The sequence below is a fragment of the Eurypyga helias genome, unplaced genomic scaffold (genome assembly GCF_000690775.1).
Source record: "Eurypyga helias isolate BGI_N326 unplaced genomic scaffold, ASM69077v1 scaffold14966, whole genome shotgun sequence".
Taxonomy (NCBI): domain Eukaryota; kingdom Metazoa; phylum Chordata; class Aves; order Eurypygiformes; family Eurypygidae; genus Eurypyga; species Eurypyga helias.
The window spans coordinates 21,924-42,708 of NW_010258648.1; the positions used below are offsets into that span (position 1 = coordinate 21,924).

The 20,785-nt window shown below is 40.8% G+C and overlaps 1 protein-coding gene across 1 annotated transcript in view; it reads left to right on the plus strand.

Annotated features, from left to right (window-relative positions):
• Window positions 1-20,785, plus strand: part of STAG1 (stromal antigen 1) — a gene marked incomplete at its 5' end in the record, with an annotated part of 63,993 nt that overhangs the window by 19,349 nt on the left and 23,859 nt on the right. The window contains 8 exons of the mRNA XM_010154426.1: window positions 753-870; window positions 2,031-2,134; window positions 4,939-5,031; window positions 5,156-5,245; window positions 5,433-5,636; window positions 9,794-9,864; window positions 14,885-14,972; window positions 16,498-16,578. Of these exons, the coding sequence (XP_010152728.1) occupies window positions 753-870; window positions 2,031-2,134; window positions 4,939-5,031; window positions 5,156-5,245; window positions 5,433-5,636; window positions 9,794-9,864; window positions 14,885-14,972; window positions 16,498-16,578 (849 nt within the window). The remainder of the gene's footprint in view (window positions 1-752; window positions 871-2,030; window positions 2,135-4,938; window positions 5,032-5,155; window positions 5,246-5,432; window positions 5,637-9,793; window positions 9,865-14,884; window positions 14,973-16,497; window positions 16,579-20,785) is intronic.

The window sequence follows — 20,785 nt, forward strand, 5'->3', positions numbered from 1 at the left end:
GGTAAACCTGTGACAGGCATCAGTAAGCTCTGTGACACTTGGCCCAAAGCTGTCAGAAGCAGAAGGGTTGGTAGATGTACTCAACCCCTCCTTCCCCACACTCTTCGATGTTTCCCAGTTAAGGGATCAGTCCCATGTCTGGTGAACCAGTCAGAACTGTGTATTGTGCTTGTTCATTTTCGGTAGTGGTTAAAGATGAGTTTATAAAGCAGTAGAAGCCTATGGATTATTTTTCTCACTTTACAACAGTTGTATTAATGCACATAAAAACGTGTTTTGCATTTAACGTTATTGTTAATTCTATGCCCCTGAAATCAGTAGGATTTCTGCTGCTGTTTTCTGAGCAGGGAGCAGCATGTATAAAAGCTGAATGCCTATTCAAAATCAATGTATTACAACTCTCTTAGTCTCATGTCCCACCATCTTTTTATAATGCAGTAAGGCTGTGAGGAAAGGTAAGTTTATGGCTGCTAGGGCAAAACTCTGAGAAGGATTTTCCACAAACAAGCTGCTTTATGGAAAAGAAGGCCCGTTTGGTTTTATTCCATTTTCTGTTAAAACATAGCCCCATTGTCATGCAGTTGTATCATTCAGTTGGAAGAAGACCTTCCAGAGGTAATTGCAAACTGAATTTTCTTTCCAACTAACATAAGAGTACGTGCCCAGAACACTTTCTGTGGCTGAACGATTGTGAAAGTTGAACTGCTGCTGGTACCAGAACACTGTACTGATGGTTGCTTTGCATTTTGTAGTTGCATGAACACGCAGCCTATTTGGTGGACAGTTTGTGGGAGAGCTCTCAAGAACTGCTGAAAGACTGGGAATGTATGACAGAATTGCTCTTGGAAGAACCAGTCCAAGGAGAAGAAGGTATTTGTTTAACCCCTATCCTTTATTGATATTGCTCAGTATTGTTAATTATTCCTTAAAAAGATGCTTTGCTGTGGGTGATAGAGGTATTTATCTTGTGGTTTGTTTAGAAAGCATATTTGAAGATTTTCATTTAATCCACTTCTAATGCAGTTTGCTTCAAAAGCAGCATTTTTGTAGTCTGTTTTTCATCTTGTGGAGGCTGCTGTACTGTGGTTCCCTAATAGTAAAGTCTGGGACACCTTCGTGTCTAAACATTTAAATAACTAGTGTAAACATGAACATTTCAGTCAAGTAGATAGCTAATACGAGTTTGAATAAACAGCACTTCAGGTGATGCTGCTTGAATATGGAGCTTTTTCCAGACAATGTTAAAACCTAATGAATTATCAAGAGAGGAAAAAAAAAAAAGGAGGGGATTCTTTCACCATTAGTTTTGAATCTCCTTTTGTAATAATAGATCTGTTTGCATAAGGCAGCCAGGAAGGTTGGTGGCAAAGAGGCCTTAACAATAATGAGCATCATTCAGGATCATTTATAATCCTTCAGGATTCTCCTGTGTCAGGGACCTTTGCAGGGATTAGGTGATTGAAAAAAATATGTACTCTTAGTGCTTCGTAGGGTGATGTGCTCATCCCCTCAGTGCTTCACAATCTGACCTGTTGGTATCCACCTGATAACACTGTGGTATTTATATGGTAATTTATCAGGAAATTAGGCACTTGGGTTCTTTGTTTCTGCATAGCCTAGTGGGGTTTGATGCTCCAGCTGTGACCAGAAGTACTTCCCAAAGAACAGAAATATTACTTCGTGATGGTAAGAATATTTTATAAGGATGTGATGGGGAACAGCCAGTCGCGTTCTGTCCTCCGGGATACTCTTAATTATGTAGATCTTTGTTATATTCCCCTTCATTCATCCTTTTTCCAGGCTACATTGCTCTGGAATTCTTTCAGTTCTGCCGTATCTGTTTTGAGATGATGTGAATGGTAATTCAAAGAGCAAGCAAGAAAGCCTCAGATTTATAAATGGGACAAAACGACGTTGTCTCTGTTCTTCTCTGTTCCCTGCATTTTACAACTGCATTCACAGATTTGTTTTCTTTGAGATGTCTTGCACACACGTCAGAACTGATGTTGCTTGTTCTTTTCCTTCCATAGCCATGTCTGACCGGCAGGAGAGTGCTCTTATTGAGCTGATGGTGTGTACGATCAGACAAGCTGCTGAAGCACATCCTCCCGTAGGCAGAGGCACTGGCAAGAGAGTAAGTCCTACTGCAGTAGGTAGCTCGTGCCTCTGTGTGTTACTATTGTAACATAAAATATTTGTCTACAATGCCACATTTTGACACTCTTAAATTAGATTTTTATAATTGCTGTTCCATGTTTCATTGAAGAGAAATAGTAACAATTTTATCTCTGGACATGTTTGGGGTTTTGTTTGGTTTTGGGTTTTGCATTGCCAGGTTAAGTAAGAAAATTTTAAAAGCATGAAAACCTAATTTTTATGATTTTTTTTTTTTAATATGTTCTTTTTATCATACCCCTGGCTTACACTTGTAATGTACCCATATATACAGCCCTTAATGTTAAATCTACATTAGAATTGAAAGTCTGGGCCTTGGGAGCAGAACAAGATGACTTCTGACTGTCTTCCATAAAAAAGAATGTGCTGCCAATACAGACATAAAATTTGCAGAAAAAGCCAACAATATCTTCGTCATGAGAGTAGTTAAGCACTGGAAGAACAGCTGAGAGTTTGTGCAGTTTTCAAGACGGGATTGGACAAGTCCCTGAGCACCCCAGTCTGACCCTGAGGAGTAGGATTGGGACCAGCCTGAGTGCATCTGTGGTTTTATGTATCCATCCTCTTTGGCCTCTTCCACTACTGTCCTAAAAATTTAAGATTTTGACATTCTGGCCATATTGCAATCTGTCTGCCTCTTTTATTTATATTATAGTGACTGGGGATCAGTGGAAGTCCGTTCCCAAGGCTGGGTATGCACTTTTAAGCATTTCAGTGTAAGTCATAAGGTCAGGGTGAGCAGCAGGCTTACAGCTGTATTCTCCATAAATACAGCATCCATGTTCCAAAAGAGTGTCCGCTTCCCAAATATATTTCCCTGATTTTGAGTAGTCCCCCTCTTATTTAGGTTAGACTAAAATGAAATAAATGCATGTGAACATTTGGCACTTCCGTTAGGTTGTGTTCTGAATAACCACAAGTCGTTATGAAAGCCACGGACTTAATGAAGGTGAAATCTGGAGATAGACAACATTCTTTATTGCTAAACTCAATGCTGTTACTTAATTTTCATGTGGCAAAAGCAGATTACCCTCATGTCCAAAAACAGCATCCCAGGAAAAGCTCCAAGAAACCATCAATTTAAGCATCCATGTATGTACCTTGATTTATAAAGCATATCCTAAGAAACGCCTGTTTTATTAGAACAATTCAGGGGTGCAGGGGAAAGCGCTTAATCAAAATTACACAAGCATGTATTATCCTGTGCTACCAAAACTGTATTGTAAGCACAGCTTAATTGTGTCTTGTCTCTAGCTGCAAACTCTTGTAGCAGACAAACCAACCTTTAAATCTGACAAAAATTTCCTGTCTGTGTTTTCTGTTTGGATCACCAAATAATGTCACTGTTAGCTTTCCAGGCGTTTTTCCTATCTCAAGAGATCTATAGTTCGGTTCATTTAAGGTCAGCAAATTGCCGAGTCTTAAATTTTCTATGTCTGTATTTCTTCAAAGCTAAAGAAAACACTTCAGTAAAGTGAATTTCCCCTTCTGGAGGATGATCCAAAGAGCCTTGAGGTCATCCAGATTAATTCATAGCACTGCTGAATAGCAATATTTGCTCACCAGCGTACGACTGGGTGGTTAGGGGGTGGGGGCCTGACTTGCTGGCTGCATTTGTCTTGCCTTCCGACGAGCTAGCGGCTTTTGCCGGCGCGGGTGGTGCTGCACCGCAGGAAGTGCGGTTGGTGCTCTCTGCCGTGCGCCATGGAAGTGGTTTCTTACCCTGGTTGCACATCTATTCACTTCCATGATTGCTGTAGGCCACCTGTCATCCAGGCACGTTTTGTTTCCAGCTGTTCCTCCTCACTGGCAGAGAGACGTGGGTATGACATTTAGCTTTTGCTTCTTTTCAGTTAGATCATGAGTTGTGGGATGGTAACTGCAGGGATCTCTGACTTGTCAGGAGAGGTTTGTCATGTTCTCATGATCTCGCTAGCATATTCTCTGAGTTGAAATGGGAGCAGGTTTCTAATTATGCACTCACCTTCTTGTGAAATAGTTTCTTCTCTGATTTTAGCTTGTAACCCTTATTTTGCAGTCTGGCAGCTTTGCTATACATAAATCATTAGCTAACTTGAGTATTTTATTACCGGTATTTGTTTTCAAAAGTATTATCTCCTTTTCTGAAGCCAAGAAGCCAGATCTGAGCTTTTATGAAGCATGCTGTTTTGATTATTGTCTCCCTATTCACTGTTTCAAGGTGGTTTTGCTATGACAGCATTAGTAGCTTCAGTGTATCTGTCACTGAAATTTGTAAATGAGTTCTGGGAACTTGGATGTATGTTCTCGCTGAGAATTACATTCTAGTTTAGAGAAGAGGTCATGAATCTGCTAATGAAAATCACTGTTCCAGTGTGGTTTGGGTTTGATTTTCTTAATTACACTTCGGTTCACCCTGAGGTCTTACATTAACACTTTGTTTAATGTGTGAAAGCCAGAGCTCAGTTGACTTGGAAGCAATAGCAAAACTTCCACTGACTTGGGTTGTTGAACTTCAATCCTAAAAGATGTTGATGTGTCGAGACAATATCATGTGCTGGATGATACGATATTTTCCTTTTCAATCATGGCTTCTTAGGACACATGGTCCTCCCATTTAATCACTCTTTAGTCCAAATGTGTTTGAGTTTTTCATTCCCCCTTCTTTTGATTTGTTAAAAATACATTTGCATGGATTTCTGTTTGTAATACAAACTTTAGAAAAATCAATGGATGCTGTATGCAGAAATTGTATTTACTTTAGTTTTTCTTGATCACCTGCAGGTCTTGACAGCAAAAGAAAGGAAAACTCAGATAGATGACAGAAATAAATTGACTGAGCATTTCATTATTGCACTTCCGATGTTGCTATCAAAGGTACATTTTTCAACAAAATAAACCTCTCGCCCGTTTTTACAGCTGTCTTTAAACTTTTTCATTCTGTAGCATCGGTGCTTATTTTTACTTCACTGTTTTTTGTTTTGTTTCAATGATGTTCTAGTATTCTGCTGATGCCGAGAAGGTTGCAAATCTCCTGCAAATCCCTCAGTATTTTGATCTGGAAATCTATAGCACAGGCAGGATGGAAAAGGTATAGTACGTTGGGGAAGAAGTCTGGTTGCTGTCACGCATCGGGTTAGTTTTTAATCGTGTGGTCCTGTGCCTTCATGCGGCGTATTAGCAGTCGGACCTTGATTTGGTGTATTCCTCGAATGACTTTTTCGTTGAGTTTCGTTGTTCACGTAAGGTGAAAGCTGAACTTCCTTTCTGATCTACAGCATCTGGACGCCTTACTGAAACAGATTAAGTTTGTTGTGGAAAAGCATGTGGAATCAGATGTTCTCGAAGCCTGCAGCAAAACCTACAGCATACTCTGTAGTGAAGAATACACAATCCAGAACAGAGTTGACATAGCCCACAGCCAACTTATTGATGAGTTTGTGGATCGATTCAACCACTCTGTAGAGGACCTGCTGCAGGAGGTTTGTTTTCTTAAAATTAATTTAGTTAGACTACCTAAAATACGCTTGATAAACTGCAGAAAAATGTTCTTACATAGTCCTGAAATTATCCATTTGAAGACAGTGCAGCAGCAACTATTTTAGAATTATTTGGAGCTATTTCTCCATATAGAAAATCCCTTGGACTAGCCATTAATCCTGCGAAGCTCTGATGCTGAAACAAAGACCACGGGACAATCCTGCTTCTGAAAATTTAGTCTAGTATTTGAACAGTCCACATAAGAAATAAAATGGATGAATGGCTGAAATCTGATGAAAAATGCAGAGAAAGGTGCATTTACATTAATGCCTGTGGTGATTTCAGTAGTCCCAAATGGATATGCAGGCAGCAGAATCAAGATTGGATTATGTCTTGAATGGAAGAGAGGATTTGGTAAAATATTTATAATGGCATATCGAAAGAGCTCTGGCAAGAATGAAATAAAGAAAGATGCAGTTCTAAAACCAGGAGGTACCTGGGATTTACTTGTAAGAATTTATCCTTCAAAATGCATAAGACAGAATACATTAAATAAGAATAGACACCTTACTCATTTTTTCTTGCTCTACATCAATTTAACTTTTTGTAGCACTACGTAATTTGTTGTAGTTCTCATGCTTTTTAAACATAACTAAGGGCTGCATAGATCTTGTTCTTCACTTCTAGTCATGCACTGCATTGTGGCAGGTGCATTTAACTTTTGATGTACATGTATAGAAAGTTAAGCTACAGTCTCTCTTTTAGAATTGCATATTAAAGAAAATGAGCTGGGTTTCTATCTTTAAGTAATGTGTCACATACAGGCATACTGTATATGTCTTGTCACATTACAGGGTAAATGAAAGTGTCTCTGTTGCTGTGGGAATGTACATGAGTACGAAAAAGCAGTGCAGGCAGGAAGCAGGTGCCCTGCAACCCAGTGGAGTTAGTGTGCCACTGTACATTTTTTGACAGAATGCATTTACTTTGCTGTCTACCTCTCTGCCATTTTATATGTACTTTCTCAGAAACTTCTGAACACAACCTGAAAGCACATTCTAGAATTTGTGCTACGTTTCTGCTCATCTGTGTGTGGCAAAGGAATCCTTTCAGCTAATGCCACATTACATGTCTTAGCCGTCTGTTTTAATAGCCGTGGATTTTTGAAGTTACTCACCTCTGGCCAAGTGGACCAAAAATGAGACAAAAACCTTGGGAATCAGTCACTGACTTGGATAGCAAAAAGGGCTAAGGCTGGGCTTCCAGCACAGAGATCCAGCTTCAGAACCAGATGAGTTCTCCACACCAAATGCTCAGCAACTGATCACCGTAAATAGTCGCCTTCGCTCTTTGCATTGGTACCTGCTGGCAGAGGTTTGGGAACTCTGGTGAGGTCTTCACATTTTTCACTATCCACACACCCAACAGCAAGGTTCAGTCTGGCTCTCTATGCAGGGACAAATCTCCTGTGTTGTTTCTCTAGACCTGGCTTTTGGAGGATCTTATGCCTCCACAGCCAAGCTCAGATCAGCAAAAAGCATCTCATTCGCACTGTCTTCCCTTGAGACGGAAGAAAGGGCTTATGCGTTTTTTTCAAGAATCAGACCAAGAAGCAAGTGGAATCCCAGTTCTTTGACACTGTCTTGCCATTTCTTTTACACTGTCTTGTTGTAAGACAGTATGAAAATGTCCCCTTTTAGCTTTTTTCTCATAGCTTTATCTTGGAACTTCTCCAGAGCAAATGGCATGTTTGTTCTCTCTGGAGACAGTTGTGTAACAAACAGAAATTAGGTTTGTCTTTTGGAAGAGTCCCCTTGAAGCTTCCACACTGTTCAGCTGTATAGATGTTATTCATCCATGGATCCCTTCAAGGATTCAGAGGTGGCATTCTGTTCCCTGGGTAGTTCCACCCCAGAAGAGATCCACTCACCATTTATTAGTATTGCTGAGACACCCACAGATAATGTTTCCAACCATAATCTCAAACTCTGTTAGCAAATACAGGAACGTTCCCCCTGCTGTACAGCAGCTGCCTTTCCTGTGACTTCCCTATTTTCCTTCACACAGCAGCTTTGAAGAAGAGGCAAGACAAGAACCCCAGCTCTGTCAGCTCCTTTTCTGTCAGCTGCATGCTCGTCTGGAAGCCAGCAGTCCAGCTGGTGTTGAGTTCAGTTTACTATAGCATCAGTCCTCTTCGTTTTGCATTCTGTGATCTGAGGAGATCCCGTGCTGTCCTCCCCTTTGCTGTCTCACAGTCCTTAGCTGGGTATTTTCAGAAGCCCTTCTTTGGAAGTCCTCTCCCACAGCCAGTGTGGTCTCTGGGCCTCAAAGATCCATGTTCCAATACTACAAGCAGTGAAGATGAGAGGAGATTGGAAATCTACCTCTCTTCCACCCCCAGCCCACATTTCAGATCAGTTATGCCAGCAAAGCTTTTAGGTCCAGCTGTTTTAGGCTAGGGATACATGACCATTGAGAGAGCTCAGATGTCGCACTCCGCGTTTTAGGGACACTGTACAGATCTGCAGTCCCATCTCTCCCTTCCTGCACTGATTGAAAGATCCTTCCAGCTTCACTTTTACCCAGGGGGAGTTAGGTGGGAGCAATGGGGTGCTGGGATTCATGAGCAACTTCCCACTAGTCTGCTGAGGAGAAATGATCTAGGGGAGAAAAACTTTCTTCTTCCTGCAATTTTCCATTATTACAAACTGAAGTTGAATCAGGAAGCCAGGAAATGCTTTTTCCCTTTCCATTCCCCTTCTCTTGTCAGGCAGTTTCTCTTTATGCAATACTCCAGTGCGCAAAGCCCTGACAGACGCACTGAGACTACTGGGCAGGGAGCAGAGACTGGGCTCATGAAGGAGCAGTGATACCAGAATACTTCTGCGGTATCCCCTTCCTTTACACAGCCTGGGAAGGAGTAGAGAAGTGCAAGCCAGGGCTTATGATCTTTGGGTATATTCGCTTGCATGAGAGAGGGATGAGGACTGAGGATTTTGGAGAAAAGCTGTGTCTGAAAGTCCTATGTGAAATGAAGAATTAAGAGGCTTTAGATCCCTAAGGAAAAGGGAGTGTGAGGTCAGACATGTGACACAGAAAGATGTGGAGATACAAAATCAAGACAAAAGTAGGAGAAAGAGAGAACAGCAGTGGCAAGGATTTAAAATTTTGGCCTTTACTGGATGATGCTTGGTAATTAATTAAGTCTATTTCATCATTTTAAAGACATTTTCAATTTAAAAATGTGTATACTTGTACCCAAGCAAGTATCCCACTGCTTTATGGCTTCCCACTAGCTTGATAATGAGAGAAACATTGATTGATAATTGTATCTGAAAGAAGGAAAATGTCGTTAGGTTTTAGATTAAAAAAATGATCAAAATTAATTGGACAAGAATTTTTATAAGTAGGTTTCTGGTTTCAAAAAGTTACTGGAAAAATTAAGTTTTGGAAGTATCTTATTTCCACTTGTTTCACTAAGAGAATTTGCTGTTCGGTTCAGGTAAAATATTAGGATAATGATATTTTAAAATGCCAGAAAGAAAAAAATGAAATGAGAAGTTTTAATTGAATTGTGCAGTATTTATTCTTGGACCGTTGTTTCCCCAGATGTGTGAAACGAAATTAAAAATACCCCTTCCATGCAGTTCTGAATGCATGTCAGTCTGTGCGCTTTCTGCGATTGTCGTGCATTCCAGCAGTGAAGGATATGGAAATACAGAAATCTTCCCACTGGTCATGTTAAAAACCTTGCTGTTGACATCTGCAGGTTTCTGGCATGTAGCAAGGCGAACATTTGGCTTTATCCCTGTAGCATGGTCATCAGCCGACGGTTAAAGCTGATGGTTCCATCCTTTTTGTAAAATACGGTAGAGCTCCAGGTTTTGTTATTGGGAATGATTTCTGCTGCTGGAGGACACTGGTTTGAGTATTAACACAGTGATACTGCTGAATACTCTGAGGTGATCTTGCGTATTTCCTAGTGCTATGCAGCGGTTATTTAAATATGATTATCATGGAATCTATATGAAAGTCACTGGAAAATTTGGAGTCAGTTTTGATGTCAACATAAACCCCCAAAGAAATCTGCTTCTCCCCGTGCAGTAACATACTTGTCTGGATTGCTGAGCTCTCTTAATGGATTTCCTTTCTTTTTCAGGGAGAAGAAGCTGATGATGATGACATATACAATGTACTCTCCACATTAAAGAGGTTAACCTCTTTTCACAAGTAGGTGATTTTTTTTTTTTTCCTCAAAAATCTCCTATTTTTTCTTATCATTTCAGCAAGTATCAGTTGATTCTGGTGTTAAGAAATGGGTAAATCTATGGCCTGAAATACAAAATGGAGATTGATGAATGATTAGTGGTATTTGTCAGTATAATTGTTTGGATTAATCTGGGTCCTTGCTTAAGTCATGCTGTTAATGTTTAGATTTGATCTGCAAGTGGCATATCACCCCTTGCACTAAGTGAGTTTACACCTCTGAGTATCTTACTAAAAGTCATACCCCCCTGCATGACAGACAGTCCCCAAGTGACGCTTATTGTCTCTGGCACCAGCGGATGCAGGATCTGTGCTTTGAGATGCAACTGAGGAGAGCCCCTGAGCTCGCTTCCTCAATGCCTTTGTGGTATTTCTCCTCAAAATTACAGAAACAAATAGTTGTAATACTAATAATAGTTTATGGTGAGATTTGGGAAGATGCATTCTCTTCCTGCAGAAATGCCAGGAGTAGTTCCTGGTTGAATTGTTGGCCAAGTCTCACTGCAGGGATTGCACAGAAACTCCTTCGCCAAGTGTGAACCAGCTCGGTGGAACCAGGCAGCAGCTTTTCAGGGTCCTGCTGCTGTCAGGCCTGTAGGCACCCTCTTAACTTGTAGAGCAGTCTGGGAAATTTCACTTGAACTGTGAATTTTGGAACATAGCACAAAGACTTAATCTTAGGAAGTATTGCTCCTGGTCACCATGTACGAGAGCTTCGTACGCCAGATGGCTGAGAGGCACAAATCTTTCCTTCCTTATCACAAGATGTGAGAGGACCTTGCTCCTGCCACCTCTTCTATACCAATTGTTTTGAGTGATTTAATTTCTCTCTTCTTTCTGTGCTTAGTCTTCACTTATCCTGAATTCTGCTTGGATCATTCTGTGAAATGGTTCTGAAATATCTACTCTTTGTTTCCATTCAACAAGAGTCCCACAGAGATCATTAAATCGTTACTAATTTCCGTAGAGCAGCAGGCTGACACATGTGCAAATTAGGTTTTCAGTCTCCCTGGTAACACACTGGAGCCACTTCTGCCTTTCCTGAGAGGACTGGTGAAAGCTGTAGTTCATGTTCAAGAAAGAAACACAAATCTTAAGGCTTTTCTGAGTCTCCCACATACAGTTTTTCCTTTAGGGTTTCAAATCTCGAAGAGTTAATTCAGCCTGTAAAGCAAGCTAGAATAACACACAAATCGGGGTCGGGGACATCTACCTTCACCTTCAGAAAAGAGGAAAGAGAAAAGAATCAAAGCTTAAGAGCTGAAGAGCAGCTGTGTATCATTTCTCTGCTGATTTGTTATTTATGATTCTAGTTCAGTGGGCTTTTCTAATTAGTATCTTCTTGCATATTAAAAAGTTATGAAACCTTTTCATTACTCTGCTGAATGTTAGGTCTGATGTGATTTTTTTTGTGAAAGGAAACAATCAGACCATCTGAGACAGAATTTTTGCCAAACCTTTAGCTATGAGGTTAGGATCTTCAATTCAGAACTCGCACTGGGTGCTCTCATCGCAAAGATCGGTGGCTGTTTTCGGATACTGTCATTGTCTGTCACCAAATGGGAGCCACAAGAAATTGAATCGATGGAAGAAGTTGAATTAGCAGGGTAACAACTTTCACCTTTCAGATCTTCTAAAAATGCACTGATAAAGTCGTTTCTGAAGCTCGAAAAGAAGCAAGTCCCTCTCTTCTTCCAGTGAAAGAAACTCCACTGTACCTTATCTGTGCTTGCGTTTCCTTGGTAGTTGCTGCTTCTAGGAAATGCTGATTTTAGGAAAAAGAAGCCCAGCAAGATGAAAAAAAACATGTTAGGGGATTATCAGAAAAGCCAAAAAGCTCCTGTGCTGAGATTTCCCAAGCCTGAGCTAATCCTCTTTTCTGAGGGTCATGGCAACAAAAGGCTCACAGCATACTTTTTAATTCATGTCTTTTCATCCAACAAGGATAGCAGCATTCCAATACAAATAATTCATCATTACATTGTTTCCTTCCAAGTTTTCAAAATACAATAATAAATTTTCTTTAGGTCTTGTGAATAGAACACCTGCAGTGTATACTTGGGCTCCTTTTTTTGCCAGGGTCTTGCTCATATTTATAGCATTTTTTTCTGAAGTACACACAGACAATTTTTCTATACAGACTGCGGCCCAATTTGGCTGAGCTTTTACATGAACACTTCAGTGCCGTAGCAGTTTGTATGCTGCAAAATATCAGCATTTCTTATTTAGTTACTTCAATTAATTCAGTGTAAGACACAGAAATCTCAAGCATCACCTCAATTACTTTGCATGTGCCCATTGGTGCTGTCTTATATATAGAACATTGCTTCACATTTAGAAATCAGGATGATTTGACAGTTGGTATCGCTGTCCAGTGGTCCTCAGATATGATATGGAATTGGATTCCTTCCTGCCTCCACACTGACTGCAGTGGTTGTAGTAACTCTCCAGATACGCGTCATATTTTTATCAGTATAAGCATGATTAGTCAGGACGCTTCCCAGATAGGTAAATTCACAGTCAGACCAACAGATTTTCTCTTCCTGTTATAGAAATCCTTTGCTTAACCTTTTTTCCAGTGGTTGCCCAGTACATCCTTCAGACTCAGAAACTTGGTCTGTCCAGAAGAAGCAGAAATGTTGACAAATGCAGCTTCAGCGGAGAAATTAGACTGTGTCTAGCATAGCAGCTCAAAGCCCAAGGTGCAGCTTCTCTCACTTTGTGCTGCTTTAAAAAGAGAAGCAGGTGGGTGGAGAGCTGGCCTCTTTGAAAAAGAAGTTTTCGAAGCTGCTTCTTGCCACCCTTTCAGAAACGCCGTGGAACTGGTACCTTTATTTCAGCTGACTATGTCCTGGCAGAAACGTGCCCCAGCAGACAGGGCTGTCTGTGGGAATGGAAAGAAACCTTTGATGAAATGTTGGGCCTTGTTTTCTGTAACCCATGAAGACTCTCTAACATGAAACAGACTAAGGGAAAATACTGTGTTGTGTGAGTTTTCATTCTAGGAGCCTCTATGTCAGTGAACCTCTGGGGAATTGTATTGTGTCCAAGGTACCTTCATAACTACCGTTTTGATTGCTGAGTAATTCAAAAGAGACAGAGGTGTATCAGAATATGCCTAAAATTATTGTGGTGACTCTTCTTTAAGGAAGTTTACATTGAGAAGACCTATGCAACTTGTATATGGTTAGAATTTTTCAGCTTTGGAAGCGGAAAAGCTCTTCCTGAGGTGAGCTGTAAGGCCAGGCTCAGAGCACAGAGCTAAGCTGCCCCCAGCTGTCAGGGCAGGGGGGCCTGACCTGGAGGCCTCTAAAACAAAAAGGCAGAAATAAGGCAGTTTTCCCTTTCGTTTCCTCTGTAGGATAATCTATGCTGGTACCTGCCTCTCTGCACCAAGGAGATCTTACTGCTTTAATTACAGCACTGTGATTAAGGAGGTACAACTCTGCCTTGCTAGCAACCCCATGATTTGCTGAAGCAGCATCTATGTGCTTAACATCACTAGTCAGAGGCAGTTCTCTGACAGCCTATAATTTATCTATGACACGTTTTATTTTCATACTTCGAAGACCATCCAGAATCTAAGGCGGGGGGAGTATTTTTACATTTTTTGTTTCCTTTTTTTAAAAGTTTTCCCATTGTTCTATTCATGGATTTGAATTAGAAGTCAAGCTGCACCTTGGCATAATGACACAGCCCTAGAGTGCATACTTCACTTGCTCTCAGCACAGGGACATTAATTGTTATGTTTTCTGTGAAACTTGTATCAGTGAGGTTTTCCTGGGCTAATACGCTCCGGAACAGGAAGCATTTCATACTAGGGATCTAGCATTTTCATTGAATGAAAATGAACGACAGGATCTAGTCATTCCCGGTCTTGAGTTCAACCTCTTTCCATTCTGGAACTCGAGAATTATTCTTTCTGGCTGAGCAGGGTAGGTAGTTAATTACTTAAACAAAGTCAGGCAGACACAAAGGGGTGGGAAAAGTGAGCATATCTTGGTGATCACAGTGCTGGGATGAAAAGGAGCCAGATGCTTTATCTAATTGAGACTTGCCAATTCTGTCTGAGTATGGCTTCTTCCAGGCTGGGTAGTTTAATCACCGAGTTTCTGATTATTCTGAGGTGGCTTGCTCTTCTATATACTGATTATAAATGTTTCAAATTATCTCAGTTTAATTCTACTGCAGAAAAATGTGTTAAACCTAAATATTTTTGTGAAAGAGAATTTTTGTCTTTCAGGAAACCTGATGTTCTGTAATTTCTTGTGTAGTTCCCAGTTCTGTATTTACAAAGCTAGATCGTAAGGTGTTGAGCCTGGAGAGGCTGTATAATGTATGTTGTTAATCCCATCTATATTCCTCTCGGTGGCAAATTGGGTTGCTACAACTGAAAGGTGAAACAATGAACGGGGTTGGCAACCACCATCTCTGCGTTGTGTCCAAGTATATCATGCTGTCTTACCTCAGATATTTCAGGGTATTTAATATCTAGGGAGAATCGATATTATTTTTCTCCAAATGATAATGCAGAAAAATAAGTAATTATTTTGTTTAAAGCCATTTTTATTCAGTGTATATTGTTAGAATTTGGCCATAATTGCCGCTGCAGTGCCAGAGAAGTGTCACCTGGAGTTCAGTCCATGGTAAGAACCAAATAGGAAAGATGATTTACAGGCAACACTGAGAAGGAGCTTGTAGCTACGCTTAAGTAACCTTTAAAGATGTATGGTATGCGGAGAGTTTATCTCCTCCCTACAAAAACCCCATGTAGTTAAACATTTTTCCTCAGTGGTCAGAAAGCCCAAGTTCTGCTTTTCGCATGGTGTGAGCTAATCGTCCGGCTGCTTTGTCAGCAGGCTCTGTTGTCTCAGCTTTGCAAAAATACCAAAGCTCACTGAGCTGCCAGGTCAGACCACGTTCTCGCTGTGGTGTGGAGTTTTGGGGAACACAACTAATCTCTCTTTATTACCTCTCGTTCTAGTGCACACGATCTCACAAAATGGGATCTGTTCAGTAACTGCTACAGGTTACTAAGAACTGGAATTGAACACGGAGCTATGCCAGAACAGGTACAGTTAGCAACACCTGCACTGCGTCATTCCGGGATTCGGAGTTTTAAAGAGTCTAGTTGTAGAGAATCTCAAAGGATTAATGCACTAGACTTCAGTTATTTAGGAAAAACATGGATTTTAAATGAAATTTATATTCTAGTGAGGCACTGTCCAGGAGGTGAAAAGCTACTTGCCTCACCTTTCTCACCTGTAAAGTAAGGCATAACTAATGTTCCTGGCTGTGAAAAGCAGTGCATAAACCATGCTGTTCACACTGAAACCCAGCATTTGTAAACCTTGGCGGCAATTATAATTATCACGAACGATTATTGTGTGTTGAAGGTAAGATGGAAGCTCATGAAAACCAGGAAATAAGAAGAACATTTAGCAGGGATGCTGGCCAGCCTTTCCAGTGGAGTTCTTTTGGTGGACACATCTTGGACTTTGTTTCCTCCTGGTTGGGTTTTTGTTTCTCACAGATGAGCACAGGGACCATTTCACATTCTCCCAGGATTCCAGTTTAAACTGCAGACTGCCCACTCCAGCATTTCAGCACATTTTAAATTATAATTTGATTCCCATTACAAGACAGATGTTAATTTTAACTCAACTTCATTTAAAAAAAAAAAATCATGAAAATCATGAAATTCTGTAAAAGTATTTTCTAAAAAGGGAAGTATGGAGGATGTGTTGACACACGCCATGGGAGAGTCATGGCTTTAGGCAGAGGCACCTTCTGCTCTCTGCAGCTGCTACTTCATCCTGGAATCGTGCTGCCTGGAGAGAAGGGGCCAGCGGATAAAAACTGTCCATGCACTGACCAGCAGTCTTCGGTTTCTGGGTTGGACGGTGATATGGGTCTCCAAATACTTATGTAAGTTCTTAATAAAGAAGATCTGAAATCTGAGTTTGCTGAAAAGGAACAGTTAGGTCTTTATTGATACCTTTCAAAAAAGTAGTTTGTGAAGTGATTAGAGCTGTTACAAACTTGATTTATTCTGCACAGAGTCACAAACTGTTGGAATTACCTTCAAGCCAAAAAGATTTTTACGTTTTTAGCACCTAATACAGATCTGAAATTTTTAAAAGACACCACGGATGCTTTTATGGGCACCATAAATATAAGCCATGAGAAAATTTGTATATCCCTTCTTTTAGAAATTGGACTACATGCTCATTTGACAACAGAACAAATTTCCAGACTATTGTGCTAATGAAGTCAGATTTAGAGATATTTAAACAGATGCTTTTGAATTGAGCTACGTAGATGTTGGGTTGTACTTTGGTCATGCTGTGACATCACCTCTTGCAGTACTCTAATACAGAGTTTTCGGTTATGTTTCCCAGCATTTACACAGTATTTTTTCACCTGTAGTAGGCTGGTTTCTTACTGCATCAAGCTGACTGAAGAAAACCGTAATAGCCTTGAAAACAAAAAGAGCTGCTCCTGTTTCTTCTCCCCAAAATACAGATTTTACATACCCTTTACTGATATGCTTGACATTTCCAAGGTGTGGGATTCTTTGTGTTCCCTCTGTTACAGATCGTTGTTCAGGCACTGCAGTGTTCCCATTACTCCATCCTCTGGCAGCTGGTGAAGATCACTGAAGGCTCCCCTTCCAAAGTAAGGATGCATTTGATCGTAAGTTTTACTGAAGCAACACAACTTGCCTAGAAAATCCTTAGACCTGATTCTCTGTAACTCCACCCACTGTACCATCATTTTATGTCTTTAAGTAGTGTTGACAACGCTTACCAAATAGTTGTAAGCAATACTGTTGATCCGTACACCACAGGTAGCTTCATATTTATGTGTATTTACCTTGCTTACCTTTTACTTGCATCTTTTAAGTTGCTAAATATAAATGAAAGGTTACTAGCAGTGACAGTTACTAATAAAAAGCAAGTTTAGTGCAGTAAGGACAATGTTACATGTAACTGGGTTGGAATACTTAGCTTTTGCAGGGCCTTTCTTTAGCTCTTTTTTTCAATTGGAAGACCACATCCTGTCTTTTTAGGGCTTTTGTTAAAGTAATACATAAAATTAAAATGGTAAGAAAACTGAAGTAGCAAGTGTATTTCCCCATCAGCATCAAAAAGAAGATGCTATACTAATTTGCTACTAAAATAAGCCTTTTATGAACGTAAAAATAAATTGGAAATTCTTTGAGTTGTTTGGAATACTGAAATACGTTTACTGATATGTAAAATAGCTACTAGAAAAAAAGTAATAATTGGTATTCTTTATTCTGGCTTTTGTTCCCATTTTCATAGATTCAAGGAATGGTTTGGGTTGGAAGGGACCTTACAGACCATCCAGTCCCACCCCCCTGCCATGAGCAGGGACACCTTCCACTAGACCAGGTTGCTCAAAGCCTCATCCAGCCTGGCCTTGAACACTTCCAGGGATGGGGCATCCACAGCTTCTCTGGGCAACCTGTTCCCAGACGTAATATCTAATCTAAACCTCCCCACTTTCAATTTAAACCCATTACCCCTTGTCCTGTCCCTACAGGCCCTTGTAAAAAGTCCCCCCTCAGCTTCCTTGTAGCCCCTCTTGGCTACTTTAGCTTCTTTCTCTTCAGCATGCTGTATTATATACTATTACATCTTGATTCCTTAAAACTCAGAAAACAATACATCCTATTTGTTTTAAATGAGCTCAGAATCCCGTCACAATAAAGCATCTGAAATAATAAAATCACAGAATTGTTTAGGTTGGATGGGACCTTAAAGCTCAACTAGTTCCAACCCCCCTGCCATGGAGTAAAAATACTAAATATAGATCAAGTTAACTGTCTCTGAAAGGAAAGAGAAAGCTCAGTGATACCTATAGGGGTGTGGGAGCAAGGAAAGGTGAGGTGGAAGACAATCAGAGGGAAGTAGGAGCTGGATCCTGGGGTAGGGAAGGAAGATTAAAAGGCTAGTGGGGAGAAGGGAATATTTAATATGACGTAAAACTGATCTTGAGCCCTTGTTGTTCTGTATCCCATAGACTTACCAATTCTTGTTCCCAGGCTAGTGTTTAGAAGATGATTTTTTAGATTTCCCTAGAGTATCAAGGCTGAGAGATCAGAGACGGAGGGATTGATTTGTAAGAGATGTTCATCTGCTGCCAGCTGGGTCGGTTGTGTCAGTTCATGCTGGCAAATAGTAGCTGCTCTGTTTTCCCTAGTTAGTCACCATGTAGGCATTCAGTGCACGGGAGAAAGTGTATTAGCATTTTGGAATTGTAAGTACATGATTCAAGGGTGTTCATGTTTCTGTGTGAGAAGGTGTTTAGTTTGGGGCTAGTGGGCCTATATTGGCAAGTTTTACATTTCTGAATCAGGTATGTTCTGCTGTTAAGTGTACGTTTTCTCACAGGGAGCTTGCGGGTGGGATGGGTGGTTCTGGTAAGATTGGCTTCAATGGGAAAACCAAGCTTTAAAGCTAGAAAATAACCGCAGAAATTTGGGCGGCAGTCTTGTGCGCACAGGCGTTGGGTTGCAGGTGGTGGCAAAGCAAAAACAAGTCCTTGCTCTTAGCGGCTCGTTCTTGTTCTTGCCATGGACTAGTTAAATTAGAAGGTACTACACTGTACAGTTCGGAAAAAGGTTATTTTTATCCTGGGTCATTTTAGAAATCCAGTTCACAGTGTGACCCCATGGTTCTACCCCAGCAACCAAGAGGACAGTAGAATTTCTTATACCAGTTTTTCTGAAGTCAGCATATCAGGTAATCTCACCTTGGGAGCCTTGGCTGAGTGCCTGAAAATGGTAAAAGGCTTGAATATGTAATTCATTCTTTTCTTCCCATTTTCTCTTTGAAAAAAAAAAAAAAAAAATTACCGCTCTGTAGTAGTCTGGGGATTTCTCCAAACTGAGAAGAGTTCCAGATGGCTGTGGCACTGTTCAGTTGGGCTTTCTTTTGCTGTCTGTAACTTCAAAACGATTCTTCCTCCTGCTATCAGGAGAGAGGATAATAAATAATGTGTTCCTGTGTGTTACTCATTCTTAGACACAAAAAAAATGGGAGACATGCTCATTCACTTTTTAACCTTTATATAGGATTTTTCACAGGTTTTGGTTTCTCTGTTGAAATCATTAACATCTAAGTGGAAGATAGTTGTGATAGAAAGTGGGAAGTTATTAAAGTGATTGTAATCCCAGTGTTTTAAGCCGTAAATCAGATTATTTTGTAACAATGAACTGATAAGCCTGCCATCAGTCCTAGGTAAAATCTTGGACTGGCTGATAGCAAACGTGGTAGTACAGGGCTGAAGGGCAGAAGGGACATGGCCAACAGATAAGACCAGAAGGAACAAATAAATTTACTCTTGAGAAGATTGCATTTTTGGCTGATAAGGAAACCAGTTGCAGTGCCAGTTTGTGGAAGATACTGGCATCACATTGTATTTTAGGCGAATATGTGAATTGGATGTAATTCAGTCACTCTAAGCCGATTAATGTGTTAGGAAAAAATTGTAAGTGGGAAATCATTACACAAGGGGATAGATTCTGATGCATTCAGGAAGAGATCTGTTCTCTGCTAAACACTGATCGTGTTTACCAGGGAAGGCAAAGCAAAGGTATTTAAAATGTGGATGATACAGATCAACAGGTAAGCCAAATAAAATTAAAAAAAAGGAGGAGGCATTTAATGCTGCCAAATGGAAGGCTTCTATCTGGGAACAAGGATGATGTGTGGAAAGTTGTGAGTTAGAATAGAGCAGAGCAGAGCTGTCTTACAGCTGATGTAATGGTGGGGTGATGCAGTGCCACAAAGGGATCCTTGGCTCTATTATCAAAGATAAATTTACTGGGAATAGGAAGGTGAGGTAGCTCACAGACCATCAGTGTCTGCATCAGAAAATCCCACTCACTCTGCTGAAAATGGTAAGAGGCTCAGAGATTTAGGAACACTTGGGGTGCTTCGGCAGGCTTGCAGACCTGCCGTCTGTTGTGAAGCAGCACGGGAAGAACATATGGACCACAAAAAGGCTTTTCAGTAAACAAAGAGTAACAAGCTCTGATGATAGGAAGCAATAAGAGATGCTAAAACTGGAAATGAGACACATGGACCGAACAGCCAGCGTAATTGAAAATTGGAGTTTTTAGCCTGCGTAGATTGTTTAGATGCAGGTTGGATGTGGTTCTGCAGGGCACATTGCCTTCCCTCGGAAAGCGGATAAAGGTGTCGTGGAGGAAAGCAGCAGTAGGCCAGCAGTCTCGGCTTGAATTAGTGGCTGTTGTGATCCCTTCTTTATGTGAAACCAGTGGAAGGGAAAGATCTTGGAAGCACTGGCCCAAGAGCATGCGGGAAATGCTGTCATCTGTGGGACTCTGGCAGAACTGCTGGTGGCACAGGTGTGGTACCGCAGGCAGGAGCCTGTGTGTCTGTCACCTGAGCAATGCAGGGTAACGGAATCTGTGATCTGTGCTGCCAAAGCCAGGCCTTCCCACAAAACCTGAAGCTAACGCCAAGTCCTAGGGATTTCTGGTTCTTGTTTTCTTCATGGTGTTTGGTTTATGGCTGCTGCAAAACAGATTAACTATTTAAGCATGTGCTGAGAAGCTGTTCTGTTCCCTGTAAAAAATAAGTACTCCTCAGGGTACACCATTGATTCCCCCGGGTCAAAGTAAAGAGCTTTCCTGTTGAACCTGCCGCTTCTGGTACGTTGAAAATACACGTACTTTGCCCCTAGATGAAGGTGATCAAGAAGTCATTCACTTTTCTTTTCCACCTATACATCCTTCTTTCTCCAGATGAACAATCTCGCTCTTTCTTCCATAACTCATCAGGTTTCTGGGGTTTACTTTCACATTTCCCATGTCTGCAGGCAGTTATGA